General features: G+C 38.4%; 3 protein-coding genes across 3 annotated transcripts; 2 read left to right on the plus strand and 1 right to left on the minus strand.

Annotated features, from left to right (window-relative positions):
- The first annotated feature begins 2,821 nt into the window (after positions 1-2,821).
- On the plus strand, positions 2,822-4,389 carry LOC141823210 (protein ECERIFERUM 26-like). The gene is made up of 2 exons (XM_074710473.1): positions 2,822-3,260; positions 3,363-4,389. Exons 1-2 carry the CDS (start codon positions 2,829-2,831, stop codon positions 4,242-4,244), a joined length of 1,314 nt encoding a protein of 437 aa, XP_074566574.1. The 5' UTR covers positions 2,822-2,828; the 3' UTR covers positions 4,245-4,389.
- A 2,306-nt stretch (positions 4,390-6,695) lies between these two features.
- On the plus strand, positions 6,696-10,759 carry LOC141823209 (vacuolar-sorting receptor 6-like). Its single transcript, XM_074710472.1, has 13 exons — positions 6,696-7,032; positions 7,276-7,968; positions 8,049-8,137; positions 8,231-8,300; positions 8,558-8,641; positions 8,710-8,786; positions 8,873-8,954; positions 9,129-9,211; positions 9,279-9,342; positions 9,460-9,588; positions 10,063-10,172; positions 10,268-10,373; positions 10,456-10,759. Exons 1-12 carry the CDS (start codon positions 6,744-6,746, stop codon positions 10,370-10,372), a joined length of 1,875 nt encoding a protein of 624 aa, XP_074566573.1. The 5' UTR covers positions 6,696-6,743; the 3' UTR covers position 10,373; positions 10,456-10,759.
- Positions 10,760-11,986: 1,227 nt separating this feature from the next.
- LOC141824929 (allantoate deiminase 2-like) lies at positions 11,987-17,327 on the minus strand. Its single transcript, XM_074712278.1, has 12 exons — positions 17,098-17,327; positions 16,914-17,008; positions 16,266-16,369; positions 16,106-16,190; positions 15,901-16,017; positions 14,322-14,431; positions 14,142-14,247; positions 13,934-14,020; positions 12,827-13,066; positions 12,623-12,748; positions 12,389-12,550; positions 11,987-12,310 (listed from the first exon to the last, which is right to left on the minus strand). The coding sequence occupies exons 1-12, from the start codon at positions 17,168-17,170 to the stop codon at positions 12,164-12,166; spliced, it is 1,452 nt and encodes a 483-aa protein (XP_074568379.1). The 5' UTR covers positions 17,171-17,327; the 3' UTR covers positions 11,987-12,163.
- Positions 17,328-19,995: the final 2,668 nt, after the last annotated feature.

A 19,995-nucleotide genomic window follows, 5' to 3' on the forward strand; every position in this document is an offset into this window, starting at 1 on the left:
ACAGTCCTATCTTAAATCCCTCTTTGTAATAGAGAGGTGGGCATATGTAAAGAAGAAACACAATTTACCTTTTAAAAATAAAGTTTAGCAATTTAGGTCACTGATAGAGAAATATGCCATAAATTTTAAAGCCTGTTATATAAGTTATAAATAAAAAAATATAATTTTTTAAAGTAATAAAATTAAAGTGATATAATTTTGTAAGTCGAGAAGTATATAAATTAGTTTTCTTTAAAGGAAGTAAAATATAAATAAAAATATGATACTTTTTATTAAAATTATTATATATATATGTTTTGAGTCGTTTGATTATTTTAATTATTTATTTAAATTTAAAGAGAAAATCACTATGTAATAGTAATTTTGAACTTGAATAATCTCTTATAGTATATTTATCTATTTAAATTTAAAATTTAACTTAAAAGCAACTATATAACTATCTTAAGTTATTTCATCACTTTAAAAATAATGAGATTTTTAGTATTTGTCTGTTCATATTTATTTATTTATTTTTAAAAGGATTCTTGCCAAAGCTAAAGTTGAGGAAAAAGATATCTAGCTAGTGACTAGTGAGTTACACATCAAACTTCTCCTTGAATTTATAATTAGTCTGATTATCTAAATCGTCGGTTTCAATACTTTCATTATTATTATTATTATTTTTATAATTCAGATATTACATATCTAATTAATTTCAAAGATGAACGATTTCCTTCTGATAAGGTTATCAGATAAATTTGAAAATATTCACGATAATTTGTTCAGCAATCGATCTTCACAATCAAAAATCCATTATAAAATCTTCTCTTATATCCCAACTGAATTTAGAACTATGATACTCGGTGAATCCATGAATGCCTTATCTAAGCCCTGCCGGGGCTAGATAGTCTCATTAATGATTTCACACGTGCTGATTCACACGTGCAATTTAATCGAAGGCAAACCCATACATTTATTCTTCTGCAAAAAGGACAGTAAAATATTTCCCTATGCTTTTACCACAACCGCGCTCACAGTGAAAATTGGCAAATGCTGAATTTGATTTAAGATTTAGGGTTTAGCAATAGTAAGAAAGCCCGATTGGACCGGACATAGTCCGAGTTCGATAAGTCCACTTAAATGGTACATTGGGTCAATTTAGCATGAACTATCACATCCGGTCCAAGATAAAGGAGAAAAAAACAACCAATGTGAAGGCTGGAGTAGGGTAAGCAATATCACCGCCTATACACAACTCGAACAGAATTAGAATAGGCCAAGGAAAACTTTGACACAGTCACTCCGACATTCAAGTTAGCTCTGATGATTCAAATTATAGAAGAAGATGGGAAGTAGAAAGAAGTCCAGAATCCAAATGAGCATACGTACATTCGTGGAAGCACGCTCCTTTTTATACTCTCCCTCTTGTGAGATATACGGCAACCACTTCCAAGTTGAGGGGGAGCCGCGTCACTCCGGTTCCCCCGTATCTCAAGGCCCACATTCTCATTTTTCACAGGTCGTGTGGTTCTGTATTTCTGACTAGTCATGAGATCACATATAGTCCCATGTTTGCCATGTTTCAGAAGAGTCTAAAGTTGGGAGTCGATTGCTCGAGTGCCGAGTGGCTGAGGCTATTGGAGTCGAGTGTCGAGAGGTTGAGGCTATCGGAGTCGGGTGCCTGAGTGATTAAGAATACTAGAATCGAGTGTTGAGGGGTTGAGGCTACTGAAGTCAAGTGTCGAGTGGTTGAGAATACCAAAGTTGATTGTTGAGGGATTGAGCCGAGTGCCGAGTTGTTGAGAATACCAGAGTCGAGTGCCGAATGGTTGAGAATACGGGTGCCATCTAAGACTGAGAGCGAGTCTAACTAAGCTGGACTTGAATTCCACATTGATCAGGTATGACCGGATATGACTTCCAGCTTCCAATTCACCTTGATTTATGACCTTCACGTGCCACGTGGACGCTGCTTATCTTCCGAGCATCACAGCCCATGCTCGACGGGGTCGGATGGAAAGTCTCAACCTCGAACCACCAACTTACTTACATTCCAAGGGAGAAACACAATTTATGATAACAAAAAGCAGCTCAACAACTTCCATTTCTTCCGCACTCTGTTCAACAAGATCATTTCCTTCCACAATAAATTCACACCCCTAAACAAATCTCGTGACGCATCATCAAACATCAAGGGTGGGTCAAGAAATGCATAGGTTGGCAAGACGATCGATGAGAGTGCATGTGGCAATGAATATGCACGTACGTGTATATATATATATAGATAGCTATCTTCCTCATAAAGATTGCCCAACCGTTCTTATCTTATCTATCTCTTGATGTGACACACACACTCTGCTAATCAACAAAATTGCTGAAGACCTGCATTAGTCTTTACACCCTAAGAACTCTACATCTGTCTTTTTTCAGGCAAGCAATTCACAGCTTGTCTGCATTGCATTGATGAACTTTCCATCATTGATCCATCTCTCTTTCTCAATTCTTACCAAGATCAATTTAATGAGGAAGGGCATTCTATTTTTATTTACATTCAATTCACTAGTTTTGATCAACCACCTGGTCCATTGGGTTTGATCAGGCAAGCTACTTGATTTCTCAATTCGACTCAATCTTGACAAGATTGGCTAGCTAGACCTATTCATCGGGCTCGATCGATAATGAAATGATATAGACAATAGAGCACTTTCATTTGCGTTTCATTTGAAGGTAGAATTTTAATCCTTCCAAAATGCAAGGCAAGCGACTGTGGCTTCCTCACTATGGCTCTATATATGCGCAAGGCAATGCGATTCCCGACCACCTCTTCGTTCTCATCCACGGCTAAGTCCATGAGCTCCGACCAGCAGGCGGTCACCGGCCACCGGTTCTCGTCGGTCGTGCCCGGCGACGTGACCGGCGGCGCCGTCGTGCACGAGCTCGCCGGCATGGACCTCATCATGAAGCTCCACTACCTGAGAGCCGTGTACTACTTCGCGCCCAGCGAGGTGGTCGACGGGCTCGCCATTATGGACCTCAAGAAGCCCATGTTCCCGTGGCTCAACTTGTACTACCCCCTCGCCGGGAGGATCCGGCGGGCGGCGCAGGGCGGATGGCCGTTCATCAAGTGCAACGACTGCGGGCTGAGGATCGTCGAGGCCAGCTGCGGCCGGACGCTGGACGAGTGGCTGCATGCGGAGGAGGAGACGTCGAGGTGGAGGAGCCTTGTGCCGGACAAGGTGCTCGGCCCGGAGTTGCACTTCTCGCCCCTGGTTTACATCCAGGTGATCAGATTTCCTCAGTTTTTGCTCTAGTTTCATTCATAAACGATCAAACTGAAATCGAATAGAAACTTCTCAATCATCGACGCCGCGCGTGAATTGCAGTTTACCAGATTCAAACACGGAGGGATGGCAATTGGATACAGCTGGGCTCATGTTCTAGGGGATCCAGCGTCAGCCACGAATTCTATCAACCTCTGGGGAGAGCTCCTCAGTGGAAATCCACAAACACTGACCCTTCCTCTGATCGAGCCACAAAATAATGGAGAAAACACTGAAGAACTTGTGAAAGCACCTCAAGGACCAGGACCAGCTCCAGCTCCAGCTCCAATCAAGCAAGTTGAAATAGCTGAAGATGTGTGGCTCCCTCCCACAGCTCGTAAAATGGCAACACATTGCTTCAGGATCACTGAAACTGAGCTCAAGAAGCTGCATGGAGAGCAAGTCCCTCCTTTTGAAATGATCTCAGCTCTCTTCTGGCAATGCTTAGCGAGAATCCGAAGCCGGAAAGAACCTGAATTGGCGACCATATGCCGAGCCGGAACTCCGGCAAAGAACAACGAGATACTGCACAACAAGTTCAGAACAAGTACGATCAAATTAGATTCCTCAGCCGCCAGCGTCGGGCTGTTGGAACTGGCGACCAGGATCCTGAAACAGGACATGGATGAATTGGGGGCAGTCGAGGCATTGCTCGACAGAAACAGTGGCGAGCCAGATTTCCTACTGTATGGGGCAAATCTAACGTTTGTCGACATGGGAGGGATCAACTTGTATGGGCTAGAGCTCAAGGGGCAGAGGCCTGTGCAAGTGGACTACAGCGTCGACGGCGTCGGTGAGGAAGGAGCAATTCTGGTGCTTCAGTCTCCTCAGACAACGGATCTAAGTGGCAGCGCTCAAGAAAGAAGTGTGATGGTCATCCTGCCAGAAGATGAGATCCCAAGCCTGTGCCGAGTGCTCAGCAGCGATGATTTCGGCATCGCTTAAGGTTTCGAAGCCGAGCTCGACCGCGAAGCATGTGCGTCCCAGACATCGTCATGAGTCGTGTTCCACTTCCAGCTTCTTGTTATCACTTTTCTGAATCCATTTGGTTTGATCAATAAATTAAGGGGTGAGTTATAGAATGAATTGAGTTCCTCGACTTGAAGGAGTTTATTAAGCATCTCACACTCTTCTACTCAAACTGAACTCTGATATTGTATGAGAGTAAAACAAAAAAACAAACCCATAATTACCATAAATAGAGGGATCAAGAGAAGAATTGTTCTTAGGCAGGAAAACAAAAGTAGTGTTGATCCAAACAGCAGCAAATATAAGGAAATGATAAAGGCAACATCACTATCAAATTGTTGTCGCCCCCGAGACATAGCTGAGTTGGTTACAACGGAGCAAACTTACAGAAAAGGATAAGGGTTCAAATTTCGACGAAGCCGTGTACAAGATTTACCTCCTCATAAATAATGTCGTTCATATGATAATGTCCTTCATATGGCAGGCAGCATGTGAAACTATAACGCCAAAGTGTCGTGCATAGATTGAAAAAAACATATAACTGAGCCAAATCGTCTTCAGTTTTAAAATGTTATTCGAGTTTGATTCATTTAAATGCTATTGTGCTCTAAGTTCTAGCTTGTTTGAAACTTTTAAAATTTTTGAATTTGTTTGGTTGGTTAGCGAGTGAGTTTTATATTACAAGGTTTGTTTGTTCTTTTGTTATTTATAAGTATAGTAATAAAGGATCAAACGGTTGATTCACACGAAATAGATAAAAAATACTAATGTAGCGAAAAGTACAATAACAGAGGAGGAACCTTTTAATTCACACAGAATAATCATGAAAGTGTATAATAACAAAGGATTAAATTATATAGAATAGTTAAGAAAATCTAAAAAATATGATAGAACATTCAAAATAATTTTATTTAATTATCAATGGCTCTATTAATAAAAAAAATACACCCGTATTTATAGGGTGGACTTACAATAATTGAATTCGAGAAATATTTCTAAAAATAAAAAGTATATATTTAACGAAATAAAAAATATAGCATCATACCTAAGGAAAAAGAAAATCAAATCAAAATTGAATTTTGATTTTCCTAGAAAGGAATTTACCCCACCCAAAAATCTATCAATTTGGATACTTGTCTTATTTGACCAAAAAGACCTCTTGCACCACCACATCACAAACTTAGGCCAATGTGCAAATAGTCAAGATTGAAGATGTTAATGTTACTTTTTTCCTATTAGAATGTAGCCTTGTATTTGAATTCAAAGTGTACCTATATTATTTTAGTGTGATGAAGACAATTTAAGAGAACATTGATGAAGTTATAAGGTGTGAATATAATCAAACTTAGTATAGCTAAAGGAGCACAATAGTGTGAATTTTATCCCAGAGCAAAGGTAGAGTCTAATTTCACTAGATTGGTTAGATTTGGTGGTCATGCAATTATGGAACAACTAGTGAAGTTTGAAAGTAGCTCATGGTAAGTGGATTCATGTGACACCAAGATCACGAAAAAACTTGTATCATTTGAAGATGTCTATGGTATATTAACACGATTAGCATGTGTAGAGTACTCGAGCGACGTACGTAGTGCATAAACCTATCAATTATAGACACTAGACAAGAGAAATAGTAAACCTATCAATTATAGAAGCAAATACCAAGAGAATACCAAGAGAATCCAAGTCTATAAATTGAGATTTAAAATGCAAGAAATCATAAAATAAACTCAAACCATCATCCAATAAAAAAAAGAAACATATTGGTTGGACACCTTTAGTTGCAAGTCTCACCTTTACAAACTCACGAAAGCGATTCCAAACTCCAAGTCGTAAAACTGTCCAGATGCCAAGCTGACATGGGATTGCTTGGGGGTGCAAAAGACAGGTTGATGAAGCAAACTCTGAAAGCTCAACTAAAGTAAGTAACCATTGATTACTCAGTTTATGAGACCAACCGCAGTCCAGATGAATCACTGTGCACTGTCAAGATGTAGCTTTATCAATTAAAATGAATGTTAATTGTGCTTTGAAACCTCTACCACTAATTTGAAATTTGTGTTTGTGTCATCGCAACATCACCTTTGCTTTTCTATCTGCATATGCAAATTTTTGTGCAATTTGCATCAAGTTTCAAAACATTGACCTTGGGAGGTGCATCAGGTTGCATGTCCATTCTAACACTTTAACAATATAAGCAGCTACCTTTCACCTTCCATGGCAGTGGTTGGTTCATCATCTCTCCTTGTCAACTTCTGAAGCCTCCCTCACATGACATGATCACCAAATACCATTATTATAGCAGTAGAGATTAAGCAAACCTCTACCAGTAAACAACTGAGTCCTGCATGGAGCTTGTTGATCCTTGTCTATTTTAATATTTCTCAAGTCTCCTCCTCCTCCTCCTCCTCCTCTGAGGTCCAACTCTGCCCGAGCTCATTGCCGGCGACGAGGGGAGGGGAAGCCGAGAGCAAGCACATGGCCGGCTTTGCTGCCGTGTTCGCCGTCCTGACGGCTGCAGCGATCGTCGGCTCAGCGTCGGCAAGGTTCGTGGTGGAGAAGAGCGCCGTGAAGGTGATCCGGCCGGAGCACATCAGGGGGCGGCACGACGCGGCGCTCGCCAACTTCGGCGTGCCGAACTACGGCGGGACCATGGTCGGCGTGGTGAAGTACCAGGTGAACTCCACGGCCTGCGACGCTTTCGACGGCAAGCCCTTCAAGACGGGGGCCAGTAGGCGCCCTGTCATCCTTCTAGTTGACCGAGGAGGTGAGCAACCCATTCCTGCTTCTTGCTTCTTGCTTCTTGCTTCTTACTTCTTGTTGCTTGTTCTTCTGCCACAACAGACAATTTGGTTCATCAAGTATTAACTTAAGCGTAACGCAAATCGATCAAAGTTTGTTTCCAGATCTTAAACTTTTTGAGATTTCTGGATCAAACAACTAAGTCAACGCAGCCGGTAAAGGTATTGCACCAGAAGAGCTAGGCTAATCCGTTACCTACTTGCTCCAGATTGTTACTTTGCTTTGAAGGCATGGAACGCACAGCAAGCTGGCGCAGCAGCAGTTCTGGTCGCTGACAACATCGACGAGCCCCTCCTCACCATGGATAACCCTGAGGAAAGCCAAGACACGGAGTACGTCGACAACATCAACATTCCTGCTGCCCTCATCAACCGCGAGTTCGGGGCGGCCCTCAAGAAGGCGTTGGCGAAGAGGGACGAGCCGGTGATCGTAAAGTTGGATTGGAGGGAGTCGATGCCGCACCCCGACGAGCGGGTGGAGTACGAGTTCTGGACCAACAGCAACGACGAGTGCGGCCCTCGGTGCGACGACCAGATGAGCTTCGTCAAGAACTTCAAGGGCCACGCGCAGCTGCTCGAGAGGGGAGGCTTCACTCAGTTCACGCCGCGCTACATCACCTGGTTCTGCCCTGATGCCTTCTTACTCAGCAAACAATGCAAAGCTCAGTGCATCAACAAGGGGAGATACTGCGCACCTGATCCCGAGCAGGACTTCAGCGAGGGGTACGACGGCAAGGATGTGGTGATCGAGAACTTGAGGCAGCTCTGCGTTCACAGAGTTGGGAATGAGACCGGGAGGCCCTGGGTCTGGTGGGATTTCGTTACTGATTTCCATGTCAGGTGCTCCATGAAGAACAAGAGCTACAGCAGAGATTGCGCAGAAGAGGTCGTCGAGTCCCTCGGCAAGTCTATCGACCTGATCATTTCCTCCACCATTTTGAAAGAGAGACATTTTTTCATGCTGCCCACTCTGATGTATCAGGTTTGCCCCTGGACAAGGTTAACCAATGCATGGGTGATCCAGAAGCAGATGCTGAAAATGATGTCCTAAAGCTAGAGCAGGAAATACAGGTAACTCAGACACAATGAGTTTACTGCGTTTTTAATGATTCAGATTTCTCATAGCATAAATGAACGAAATACTGACATGTTTTCTCAACATAGATTGGGCATGGTTCTCGTGGAGATGTAACTATTTTACCCACCTTGGTCATAAATAATATTCAATATCGAGGTTTGATTCCTGATCCCTTGTCTTCAATCACGCCTAGTAAACAAGTTGACGGATTATATCTCAAACAAAAACATCTGACTGTTATCAACCAACTATCAATTTATCATAGCAGAAAAAATAATTGATTGAATTAATACAACTAATTCAACCTTCTAGTCTCATTTGCTAAAATTACAATCCAAGCATTTAGTTCGAGTAATCAAAAGCTTTCATGATACTAGTAGCACTTGTAACAAGTAGTTTGTTTTCTCATGTAGGGAAGCTAGAGAGCAAGACTGTGCTCAAAGCTATATGTGCAGGATTCAAGGAAGCTACGGAGCCTCCTGTATGCTTAAATCAAGGTTTGAACAACCATTTTTAGCTACATACTGGAGCTTGTTTGGTTAGCACTGGGTTCATTCTCTTTCAGATATGGAGACAAATGAGTGCCTTAGATCGAATGGTGGATGTTGGCAAGATCCAAAGTCAAATATCACAGCCTGCAAGGTGCATTCTCATCTAATCAACATTGTTTATAGGAGTTGAGAGGAAGTTGCATTTCTAGTTAAACTATGTCAATTTAATTTCTGCAGGATACCTTCAGAGGTAGACTGTGTGTGTGTCCTGTAGTGAATAATGTACAGTACGAAGGAGATGGCTACGTAGCTTGTAAAGGTAAATATTAACTGTCTGAGGAGCTTTACGAGAACTATTACAAGAAAATTACAGAAGTTTTCTTGTCTACCTCTTACCACTTTGATCTACGTTCCTCAGTGGTAACCATATTGATGAAAACATACTGCTATATAAATTGTATTATCTCAAACTAATGTACTTTGTTCTACACAGCGGTAGGACCAGGAAGATGTGCAATGGACAATGGAGGCTGCTGGACCGAGACAAAAGACGAACAAACATACTCTGCTTGCTTGGTAACTTCATAAACTATTGTATACAAGTTTTCCACTTCAGTGCAGCTAACTTACTCTTCTGCAAAAGGACTCAGAGTTGACTGGTTGCCGCTGTCCTAATGGATTCTATGGAGATGGCTATAAATGCGAAGGTAGTTTTTAGATTGTAGATTGTTGCATTTCATCTTAAGCAAAAGGGATTTCTAACTTTACTTGCTGCATTTCATATAAAATTCTAATAATGATTATGTCTTTATTGTATGTGGTAGATATTGATGAATGTAAGGAGAAACTTGCTTGCAACTGCCCTGAGTGCCAGTGTAAGAACAAATGGGGTGGATATGACTGCAAATGCAAGGGTGACCTAGTGTACATAAAAGGGGAGGATACATGCATAGGTAAGAAAAAACATTATGGAAAACAAATATATAATGAATACTACAGAAAGATATGAGCTGAAATCACCCAAGTGAACCATCAATTTGTTCACTGATACAATACAACTTCATTCTCAGAGTTCAACTAAATGTGTCTTCTAATGGTTATTGATTGATTTTTCTTACGTGGACAACCGGAATATTTACATGTTTAAAATGATGCATTTTCAAATTTAATTTGATCAAATAATCTTTTTAGTTACTAGTTAATTGATAATGAATGTCTGAATCTGTGCATTTGCATTCAAGAGGCCATTGTATCTTTATTCCCAAATTATATATGGTCTGTATTCTGGTTAATAATTTACCTATTTCTAGTAATGAAATATTTTAAATTAAAGAGGATCACCTATCTATTTAGCATTTATAGATTTTTTTCTTATTTTCCCTAGGAAAAATACTATTCGGAATCATTGATTTTCTGTTATAATGCAGCTAAGAGTAACAATGCATCAAAGTTTGGATGGATCTTGTCAATCATAGTAATTGCATGTGTGGCTGGTGCTGGACTAGCAGGATATATATTCTACAAATACAGACTCAGGGTATGTTTCTGGCTTCCAAATCAACTTGAAAGTAAACCAACCTAATAAAAACTCAGATATGAAGTAGTTGAATCCATGATATCTTTCTTTTGCAGTCTTACATGGACTCTGAGATAATGGCTATTATGTCACAATACATGCCGCTTGATAGCCACAACAACGAGATCCAATCTTTACGACAAGAATCAACCACATTATAAGGTCTCTTCATTGGGTTACATATCTATCCTATTGCAGTCCTTTGAACATTTTTCTGATAAGCATATTTCTTTTGTTTTGGCAGGAGCAATTTAGGTGTATATTCAATATACCGACATTGAGAATTCATGGAGAGATTTTATTGAGTCCACAGATTTTCAAGTTACTAGATCATGTTTGGTATCAATTTCAGAATAATTACTCATCATATATATGACAGATACGTCCACCAGCCACCATTTTTTGTGGGCATGTAAGATAAACTTTGTGGATCTGTTTTTTTTTTTTATCTCCTTTGATCCATAGCAAAACGGCCCTTTTGGAAGATCAAAACATACATCATGGGCTCCAGTAATTCCTAATATGATACTCCTCAAACAAAAATGAAGGATGCCATATTTCTTTTGATGAAAAAAAAGTAAATTGTTGTTCTTTTTAATGTTATCTTAATGTAGTTATATTTTAATATTATATAGAGAAAGTCATTAGTTCAAACCCTTAATGTTCATGTTCTAACGAACAAATGAAACCTGCTCCAAATCAAATTCAAGGGGAAAACAATTATGAATGAGCCATGATGCCTCCAAGAACGGATTGAACTTCAATAAATTTAGTTGTATCTAGTATCCAAATCATGGAGTTTGAACAGAAGAAAAATCTCATAGTCAAGCAAGATTTGAGAAAAAATCGATCAAGAAGGAACTGATCAAATTGACAAATTCATGTAAAACCTATATCTTTAGCGAACAATTGATCACAAATAATACCATAGAAAATTCTTATTTCCAATCTTAATTTCTTCCTAATCATTCTTTCACGGTATCAGAGCTGCCCTAATTGACGAAACGAAGTGAAGGCGAACCTGTCCGATGCAAGCTGTGAATCATCTTCATCTCTTGCTATCCTGCCCTCGCAAGGCCGGCCCGTCGCCCATGGTTGATGCCCCCCGCCGACCCATCCACTTCCCTCCCCGGCTATCCGAGGAGACCAGTCGGAACAGTCACCGCCATGCCCTAATCCCCACCTCCTTGGTGGTCGCCGTCACGCCGCCGGTAGCCCGACGCCAGCCCCAATTCCAAACGCCTGGCTATATTTACTAGAAGGCCTCATTTGCATTTTCCTTTTTCTACCAAATTTTCCTTTCATTTAAGATTTAAAATTTAAAATTTAATATTAAAATTAAAGAAAATTAAAATTAAAAAAATAATAGTAAATATTGACAGATAAATATGTAAGATAATAAAACTATATACATACATATTATCCTTCCGTAGTATTAATTTTTTTTCATATTTTTTAAAAATATTTATTTAGGATATAATATTTAAGCTAAAAAAGGTTAAAATTGAAAAAAAAAAATTAACACTATATGCTCAAAAGTTACTCATGGATGGATGTGCAAGGAAAAAAAAGTCTAAATATTTTAAGAATTTAAAATTTAGGGTATAAAATTCTAAACATTTCAAAGATTTAGAATTTAAGATATAAAATTTACTTAATTAAATTGTGTCATTTTGCTTAACCTGTATTCAATACATCAAAATCAAAAAGATTAATTAGAGAGTAGCAGTCTAATCAGTCTAAAGGTTCTTTTCATACATCTTTTCTTCTCTCTCAATACACTTACCTGAGTCTCATGGAAATTTATTCAATAGCTACGAATCATTCCAAGGATACAATTTTTTTGTTTCCTTTTTCCGAGACCAGTGATAGAAACAGATGTAGTGCAAGATCTTTTGATTATCCACTACTCATGAGAGACTACACCTTTAGAACCACATCTTATGAGTCTTTCATGAGCTCATATGGTCACTAATTATATGCTGATCGAGGAGGAAATCTATGAGAGCAAGAACAGCAGCCCAAACATCGTCGTCCGTTACATATTCTTGAGGAGAATGGCTGATTCCTCCGCGGCATCGAACAAACACCATCCCCACCTGCTTCAACACCAGCAAGGTTGAACAATAATATTGATTACAGAGATCGGTTAGTTATCTACAGAACACGAAAATGACCTTGGTAAGATGAGACATAGCAATTGCATCGTGCCCGGCTCCGCTCATCAGTAGAGGCACTTCCCCATTGATTTTTCTTCGCAAATTCTTCATAGTTGAGTGAGCTGCTTGTTTGAGCTGTAGCCGTAGCTCGGAGTCGCAATGCACTGCATCTGCATTATGCTGATGGAACTTCATGTCAACATAACTTTCTTGGCGTAACATGAATGAAACTAGGAATAACAAATCCAGTACCTTACTTTCGATGGTACAGTTAACCATCCGATTATCACATATTTGGTAGATCTGATGTGAAAATTCTGATATTACAACTTCCCTTGCCACATCATCCATTGCTCGCACATCTACGGTGAAGTTTACCTGCATAAATCAAACATGAAAATGCAATAAATTGGTCCATTACAAGTGTGCTAACTGTAACTGAGGATTGTAACTTGCCTGGCTGGGAATGACGTTGCTTGCACTTGGCCAGGCAGATATTTCCCCTACCGTGCAAACCAATCCTGAAAAGGATTCTTTACTGTAGTATCCACACTGTTCGTTGTAAGTGAAAACTCTATCAGGATATTTGCATAAACTCTCAAGATTTACAATAAGTTCAGCCGCTGCAGTCATCGGATCTTGGCGCATCAGCATTGGAACAGTGCCTGCATGCCCCTGAGAACCAGTTACTTGCACCTGAAAATTTTGATGTTCCTTCCCTCTGTTACTTGGCAGCTGAATTGAAGGATAAGTATTCACACTTGAATTGAACATAAAGGGAGAATTGATATGCATAGGGGATTTCTAGTGCATCATGCACTATTGATTAACCTCTGAGCGATCTCCAAAGTGACGTCTGTTCTTATTGAATAATTGATTAACCAAAGTTTCATTTGACGAGTCAAATCAGAGCATTGATGAGGTTGAAATCAAACTTCTTCAGTAATTCACTAGCATTTAATGATATGTTTCATGTAAGACAAGCTACAATGATCTCAGATGGTTTAAATGAATAGTGAAAGACAAATTAATCATAAAAAGGGTGTACAACCAAAAGGTGCAAAAATAGTTTTAGTTCTAGCGGTATACACCAAAATCAGAAGGTGCCAGCCAACTACAGTTTCAACCAAGCAGATTCTAGTTTCTACAACAGATTTGTAATTAACAGTCACGACACTAATAGTCACTCTTACAAACTTATATGGTTCATTTCTGTGTGTAAAGATATTAAGCTACTCTATATGGACAAATCTTTCTCTGCCTACTTCATGTTAATTCCTTGAATTTGGGTTGTCTAACAGTTCATATCCCTTTGACGTTGTATAGTTATTTCCTGTTGATGTACAAGTGATTTTTCTGATCAGAGAATTTTTCAGCTTTGCTATGCCAGATCTTCTGATATGGATGCACTTGGAAATCAGTCCACATTTTGAATATTGGTGACTTCTTTAAAGAAGATTTTGTCTTTGCCGCTCACAATCAAGACTCAAGAGCAGTTAACTTGAATGATTATGTTCACTGTACTATAGTTTGTAGTAAAGCAAAATGACATATTATACAGACCTTTAGCCGTGTTTGTCCAGCGATTCCTTGGACGATGCCAAGAGGATAACCAAGAGATTCCAATACAGGACCTTGTTCAATATGCACCTGTGGCAACAAAATAGGAACACATGAGGCTTTTTCATCTAATGGCAGTCATACAAAAATGTCTTTCTAAACAAACATAGGATATGATAGAAAATAAAGATCTTTGTTAGCTAGAATATACCTCCACATAACCCCACACAGATTCTGGGTCATACTTGACCTGAAGGAGACTTCTAACACTGCCTTGAAAAGAATTTTCTTTCAGCACATCTTGAATTGTGACACCACTGGATGTTTTGCACGATCATGAATTAGAAAAGTATTAGATGAAGATGAAACTACTTGTAATTAAGAGAATCACTTCTTGTCGGATGTGTTCAACATCGATGCAGGGAGCTGACCGGCAATAGCTGCACTGCCTAGAAAGGTAGACTGAAACCTTACACCCTCTTCATCACTGAATGCGATGATCTATAATATTAACAAAGCAGTGAAAGATGACTTTTATTTTAGGTTCCATATCCATGAAGCCAGAATAAATATGATGTAAGTATAATAAAGACAAAGAGTATAGATATATCATCAAAATGCACTGAAAAATCAACATTATTATTGTTTATTTCAAGCAATACAAATTCCATCGTTACTGACCAAGATTAATGAATTGACAGACACTGTTTCAAAGAAATCTCGTCTTCAAAGATTCTCTATTCTGATGCCCATATAACCTAGTGATTAGTAGAAGAGTCCAATTGTTTCATTTTCTTAGAGGCTATAGGTTCAGCCTCTCACGTAATTGAACCTTTTAAGCATATTGAAGATTTAACAAGGTATTCAATTAAGTTGAAAGTCGTAGTGGAGAAGATGGTATTATCCAATTGTAATAATAGATGTTGTGATGCATCTGATGTGATATGAAGGGATCATAAGAATACAATTAATCCCATTTCCTCCAGATTTACAGAATATTATTAATGCAGCATGAAGAATAACAATCACACAGAAAAAGAACCGCAAAGAGAAATATCATTAAACATGCAAAAAACACAAACATAGAAATCCTGGCGTCAAAGGACGCATATCTTTGGAATTCTTCCTTTGATATCTCCGAAAGTACTTTTCCAATTCACAATTTGTAATTTCGTTCCAAGCTAGGGTTATGATGCCCAGCTGGAATGAAATTGTATTGGTATGGTGCCCACAGTATTGACACATGGTACTAGCAGAACCAATAAGAAAGAGAACGTGAAAAAAAAGGAACAACAAGAAGGTTTTCATGGAGGACCTAGAGGTTTTGTCAGGCAATGATGAAGTTAAGTAGGGCGTGGGTGAGAATAGCATCGAGCTGGTGATGAAGTGGAGGACCTGGATGTTACAAAGTCAAGGGATGCAACCTCTACATGGGCAAGGACAATGCTGAGTGGGTTGTAGTGGAGTGATCTTGGAGTGATCACAGGGATGATCCCCACTTTGGTTCACGTAAGAGTGGTCACATGAATGATTTCCACTCAAAATGGTTGCAATTGTGAACCTTGCATCCTTTAGAACGAAGAAGATACGATTGCAAACCAAAATGTCTTCAAACAATTGATGGAAACTTGTCTGCTGTGTAGCGAGAATATCAAATATTCTATCGTGTCAATGAAGGGAACAAAAAATTCTGCCTATGCCAATGGGGACCAAATCAAATTTAAAAGCAACATGCAAAGAAATGATGATGAGTTAAATTTAAAACCAATATACATTGTGTCTGCTATATGTATATATAAGTTGAATTCATGTAATTGTGAATAGATGATAGAAAAGATGATGAGTTATGAAGATAATATGGTGAACTTTTCAGCTTGTGTATTATTTCATTCTGTTGGTTTAAAATGCATGTCCCATAACTGAACGGTTTATAACAGAGACAAAGAAACTGCAAAGAAAGCTACACTGACCTCGACTGGCCTCTTGAGTTTGAGCAATTTTCCACTGATCTTTAAGGCTTTCAAAGCAGAGATTGCAGATATAATGCCCAATGATCCATCAAATTTTCCAGCATCAACTACAGTGTCCTGTTTCGGCCACCAAACCCTATAAAGGTGACCTTTGTTCACAAAACTCAAAAACATAAATGAAAAAGAAATTTTCATGAAGCCTTACAAAGTGAGATCCAATTAATAAGGTCCTTTCGGTTTTATTAACACTCTCAATTCGACCATGTACATTTCCCATTTGATCAACCCACCTAAATGCCAAAACCATGTAAGTCAGACGCTCAAATAATAAAAATATGATGCCAAGAAGACAGATCAGAGAATACGTTCTCAATCCAGCATCTTGCATCCATTTTATTATTAGTTCTGCAGCCCTCATCGAAGCTGGACTTAGGAACGTCCTCTCAAGATATCCGTCAGCATCAGATATCTGCTCAAAAGAATAACTGTTTGGTATTAAATCATTTCTTAAGATGGATCTCATAACAACTGAAGTAACCACATGTTCACATCAACCATCAAACCAATATAACTATGGACATCGATAATAAAAATTAGTTAGGACACAAATAGCACAAAAGAATTGACACAAGAACTCCCTGTTTGGAATTTGCAACTAGAGCAAGAACATTTCATAATTTTTTTTAATGTATTGTATTGCCTGCACACGAAGAACACTTTGTTATCAGTATTATTAATCAATTGAAAATGCTAAAACACTAAAAGACAGGGGGGACCAAAGATGAGCAGAGCGGGTATATCCATACACAGTCTTCGATGATGACTTCAGAAATAAATATTGAACTCACTCAAGCAGAATCTTCATGAAGACTTCTACGACTGCGGTTAGTTCGCATCACGGATTTCGTAGACCATTGCACAAACAAACCTTTTTGACAAATCTTCTTTCTAGTACTTTGCATTCAAAATCCATCTAACATCACCGAAGACTAAGAAAATCGAAACTTACGCACCTCCGCGAGCTGATTGATCCTTTCGACCACTTCGTCCCTAAGAATCTCACCGAACAACTCACTCCCTCCGTCTCCAATGTTCTCCGCGTCCAAACCTTCCATTAACCCAAATAAACAGCGACGAGGTCAGTTTAAAACCACGGAAAATGCAACAAAACAAATCGCCGACAGAAAAATCGATTACCTGCCACAATAACAAGCACCAGGGCAATGAACAGCAGCAAGATCGGCGCATCTTCTCGATGAAAGGGAGCCATTCGACCTCCTCCCTCGCTCCGCCGATCCCCACGCTGCTAGCTTGCATTTTGCAAAGCGGTTCATGTCCTCTTTAACTACTAGCCAAGAACTAAGGCGTCCGTTGCTCCTGCGGACCAGCTCACTATCTGAAACCATTACGAATATGGTAAATACCAGCCGTCAGATCAAAGGATCAGCGATTTCCTTGTGCGACTAGATTGTTCCGTAAGGAGAAGTGGAGTCAGTTGAAATCGGTATGATACTCGTGAAAGGGGCGCACGTTAGCGAGTAAGACATGGACAGTGGTCCGGTTCTCTGGGTCACACAAGAGTAAGAATAGTATAATTACCGTCGTTGTTAGGCACATTGTTCTATTAAATTGATCCTTAAATTGCTGCCTTAAAAACAGTGGATTCATCTTCATCCAACTTAATCCATGCACCTTTCCCTGCAAAAAATAGTATTTTAGTCTTGTAATCTCATTAAAATAATGACATGTTGGCAGATTATAAACTAACTTTGTCATTTCGTCTTTCGAAGAGTTTTGCCAATTCTTTTCCACGTATTTGTGTTTTTGGTACTTCTCTTAAATTTGTATTGTTGTATGAGTTGTATGTCATTCATTCAATCATTCATGTCGATTGTCGAAGTAAATTTGAACCTTCGTGTATCTTTAAAAAAAAAAATCAAAATGAGAAACAGATTTGGATCTTTTTATTACTTTTGAGACATTTATATAGTAATTTAGTCAAAATTATTATATATATCCAAACGGTGCAAATTTTATAAATAAGTATTTTATTATCCTATGATTTTATTTTTTTTTATTTTAATTAGTTCATAAAAAAACACTATTGTGTTTCTTAGAGTCTACTCTTGTTTTTTCAAGTTTGATTAGTTTATAGCAATTTGATCAATATTTAAACATGAATCTAAATTTATCTAATTTCAAAGAACCTCTCTTTTTGTTTTTGGGGGCACTTCTAAAGTCATTCTATATCTTCTTTTTCAATTTGGCAGATTAATTAGTTTCACATAATTAAGTTTTAATCAAAACTGCTATACGAGCCTAAAATATCTAAACTTCACATGATCTCTTTGTTATATTCTATCGAGCTCCTAAAGTCATTATTATTAGTGCAATTGACTGATCGAGTTGACCAAGTTTGATTTAACTTGAGTTGGTTTTTTATATTTGATCAATAAGTTAATTAGTTGTCAAGTAGGTTAAAGTTGATCATGTATTTGACAATGAAGAAAAGTTAAATAAGTCAAGGTTGATTAGATACTTGATAGTAGAAAAATTCAAATGACTCACGGTTGATCAAACACTTAGCATGAAAAAAGAAGTTCAGGTGGGTCATAGAGGATCGAACACTTGGCATGCGATGGAAAATTTAAGTGGATAATAGAAGACCAGACACTTGATATAAGATGGAAAATTCAAATGGATCATGGACAACCAGATACTTAGTACGAAACGAAAAGTCCAAGTGAATCATAGAGGACCGGACACTTAACACGAAATAAAAAGTTCAAGTGGATCATGGAGAACATGACACTTAGCACAAAAAGAAAAGTCTAAGTGAGTCATGATTTACTAAATACTTAATCAGTAATGAAGTCTTAATAAGTCATGATTGACTGGATGTTAAGCATAATTAAGACGAGAAGTTCAAACATGTCAAGGAAAATCGGATGTTCAGCAATGGCGAAGTCCCACTAGGTGAAAGTTGATCGGATATTGAGCAATAAAAAATCTCAATAGGTCAAGGGTGATTAGATGTTGAACAAAGAAAGTCTTGATAGTATCAAGTACATGATACCAAGCAAGATGTCAATTCAGCCTTGAAAAAATTGAAATTAAAGTTAACAATTGATTGTCAAGAAGTTGAGGTTTGTTGTGTGCGATCAATCGATTGGTAAGGTTCATCAATTGATGGCTAGAGTTTAGCAATTGATTGCTCGAATTACATAGCAGTAAACAAAAGCTTCCCAAATCAACTGACTTGTTTGATCGAAAATAAATAATAAATTGATTGTTTAAGTAAAAAAGAGTAGTTCTACAAGTTTAAACGGCCGAATTTAATGTGATAATTGATTGGTGATGGCAATCAATTGATTGTTAAGTAAAAATCAACTCCAACAACAATTGCATAAGTAGGGTTTCATTTGAAAGAGAATGGGTCGATTACTGGAGGTTCTCAAGTGAAATGCTGGTACATTTCCAAATCAACAAAAGGCAAAACTAAAAGATCAATAGCAAGCAATGTCGAGATAATTTGTGTAAACTTATTTAGTTTAAATTATATTTCGATTTTTATTTTATCTTTGTATTTGCTTGTTTGTTGCAAGAACATATTGTAAAAGGCTTCTCTGCCTCTCTGTAAGGTATTCAAGAAAGAGAAGAATGGCAGGAATAGTTCGCGTGGCACTAAGCCTTAATTAACACAAAATACTTATATATTTTTACCACTAAGTCTTTTGTGTTAATTAATTAAAGTTGTTGATTAAGTTGGCACGCAAGCATGCGTTGGATTGCATGAAGGAGTTGCATTCGGTGGTACACAAAACTGTCATGTTAATAATTATTTAATTAATAAGGTCCCGTGATAGATAATTTAGTTAATACTAGTGTTGGGATCGGCTAGGTGCGTTGCGCGTGTTTATGCATTTCAAAAACGAATACACAGCGGAAGAAAACAAATAACAAGCTAAGTTATTACAACACTCGCAACCACGCATGCAAGATACAACAGGATTATATGACAGCAGAAAAATAAAATTTAAAGAATAACTTTTATTCTAGGTATACCTGCTGTATGACTTTCAGCGGAAAGGGCAT

This window comes from Curcuma longa, chromosome 3, assembly GCF_044706935.1.
Source record: "Curcuma longa cultivar G26 ecotype Majalengka, Jawa Barat chromosome 3, ITB_CL_G26_1.1, whole genome shotgun sequence".
In the NCBI taxonomy this organism is placed as follows: domain Eukaryota; kingdom Viridiplantae; phylum Streptophyta; class Magnoliopsida; order Zingiberales; family Zingiberaceae; genus Curcuma; species Curcuma longa.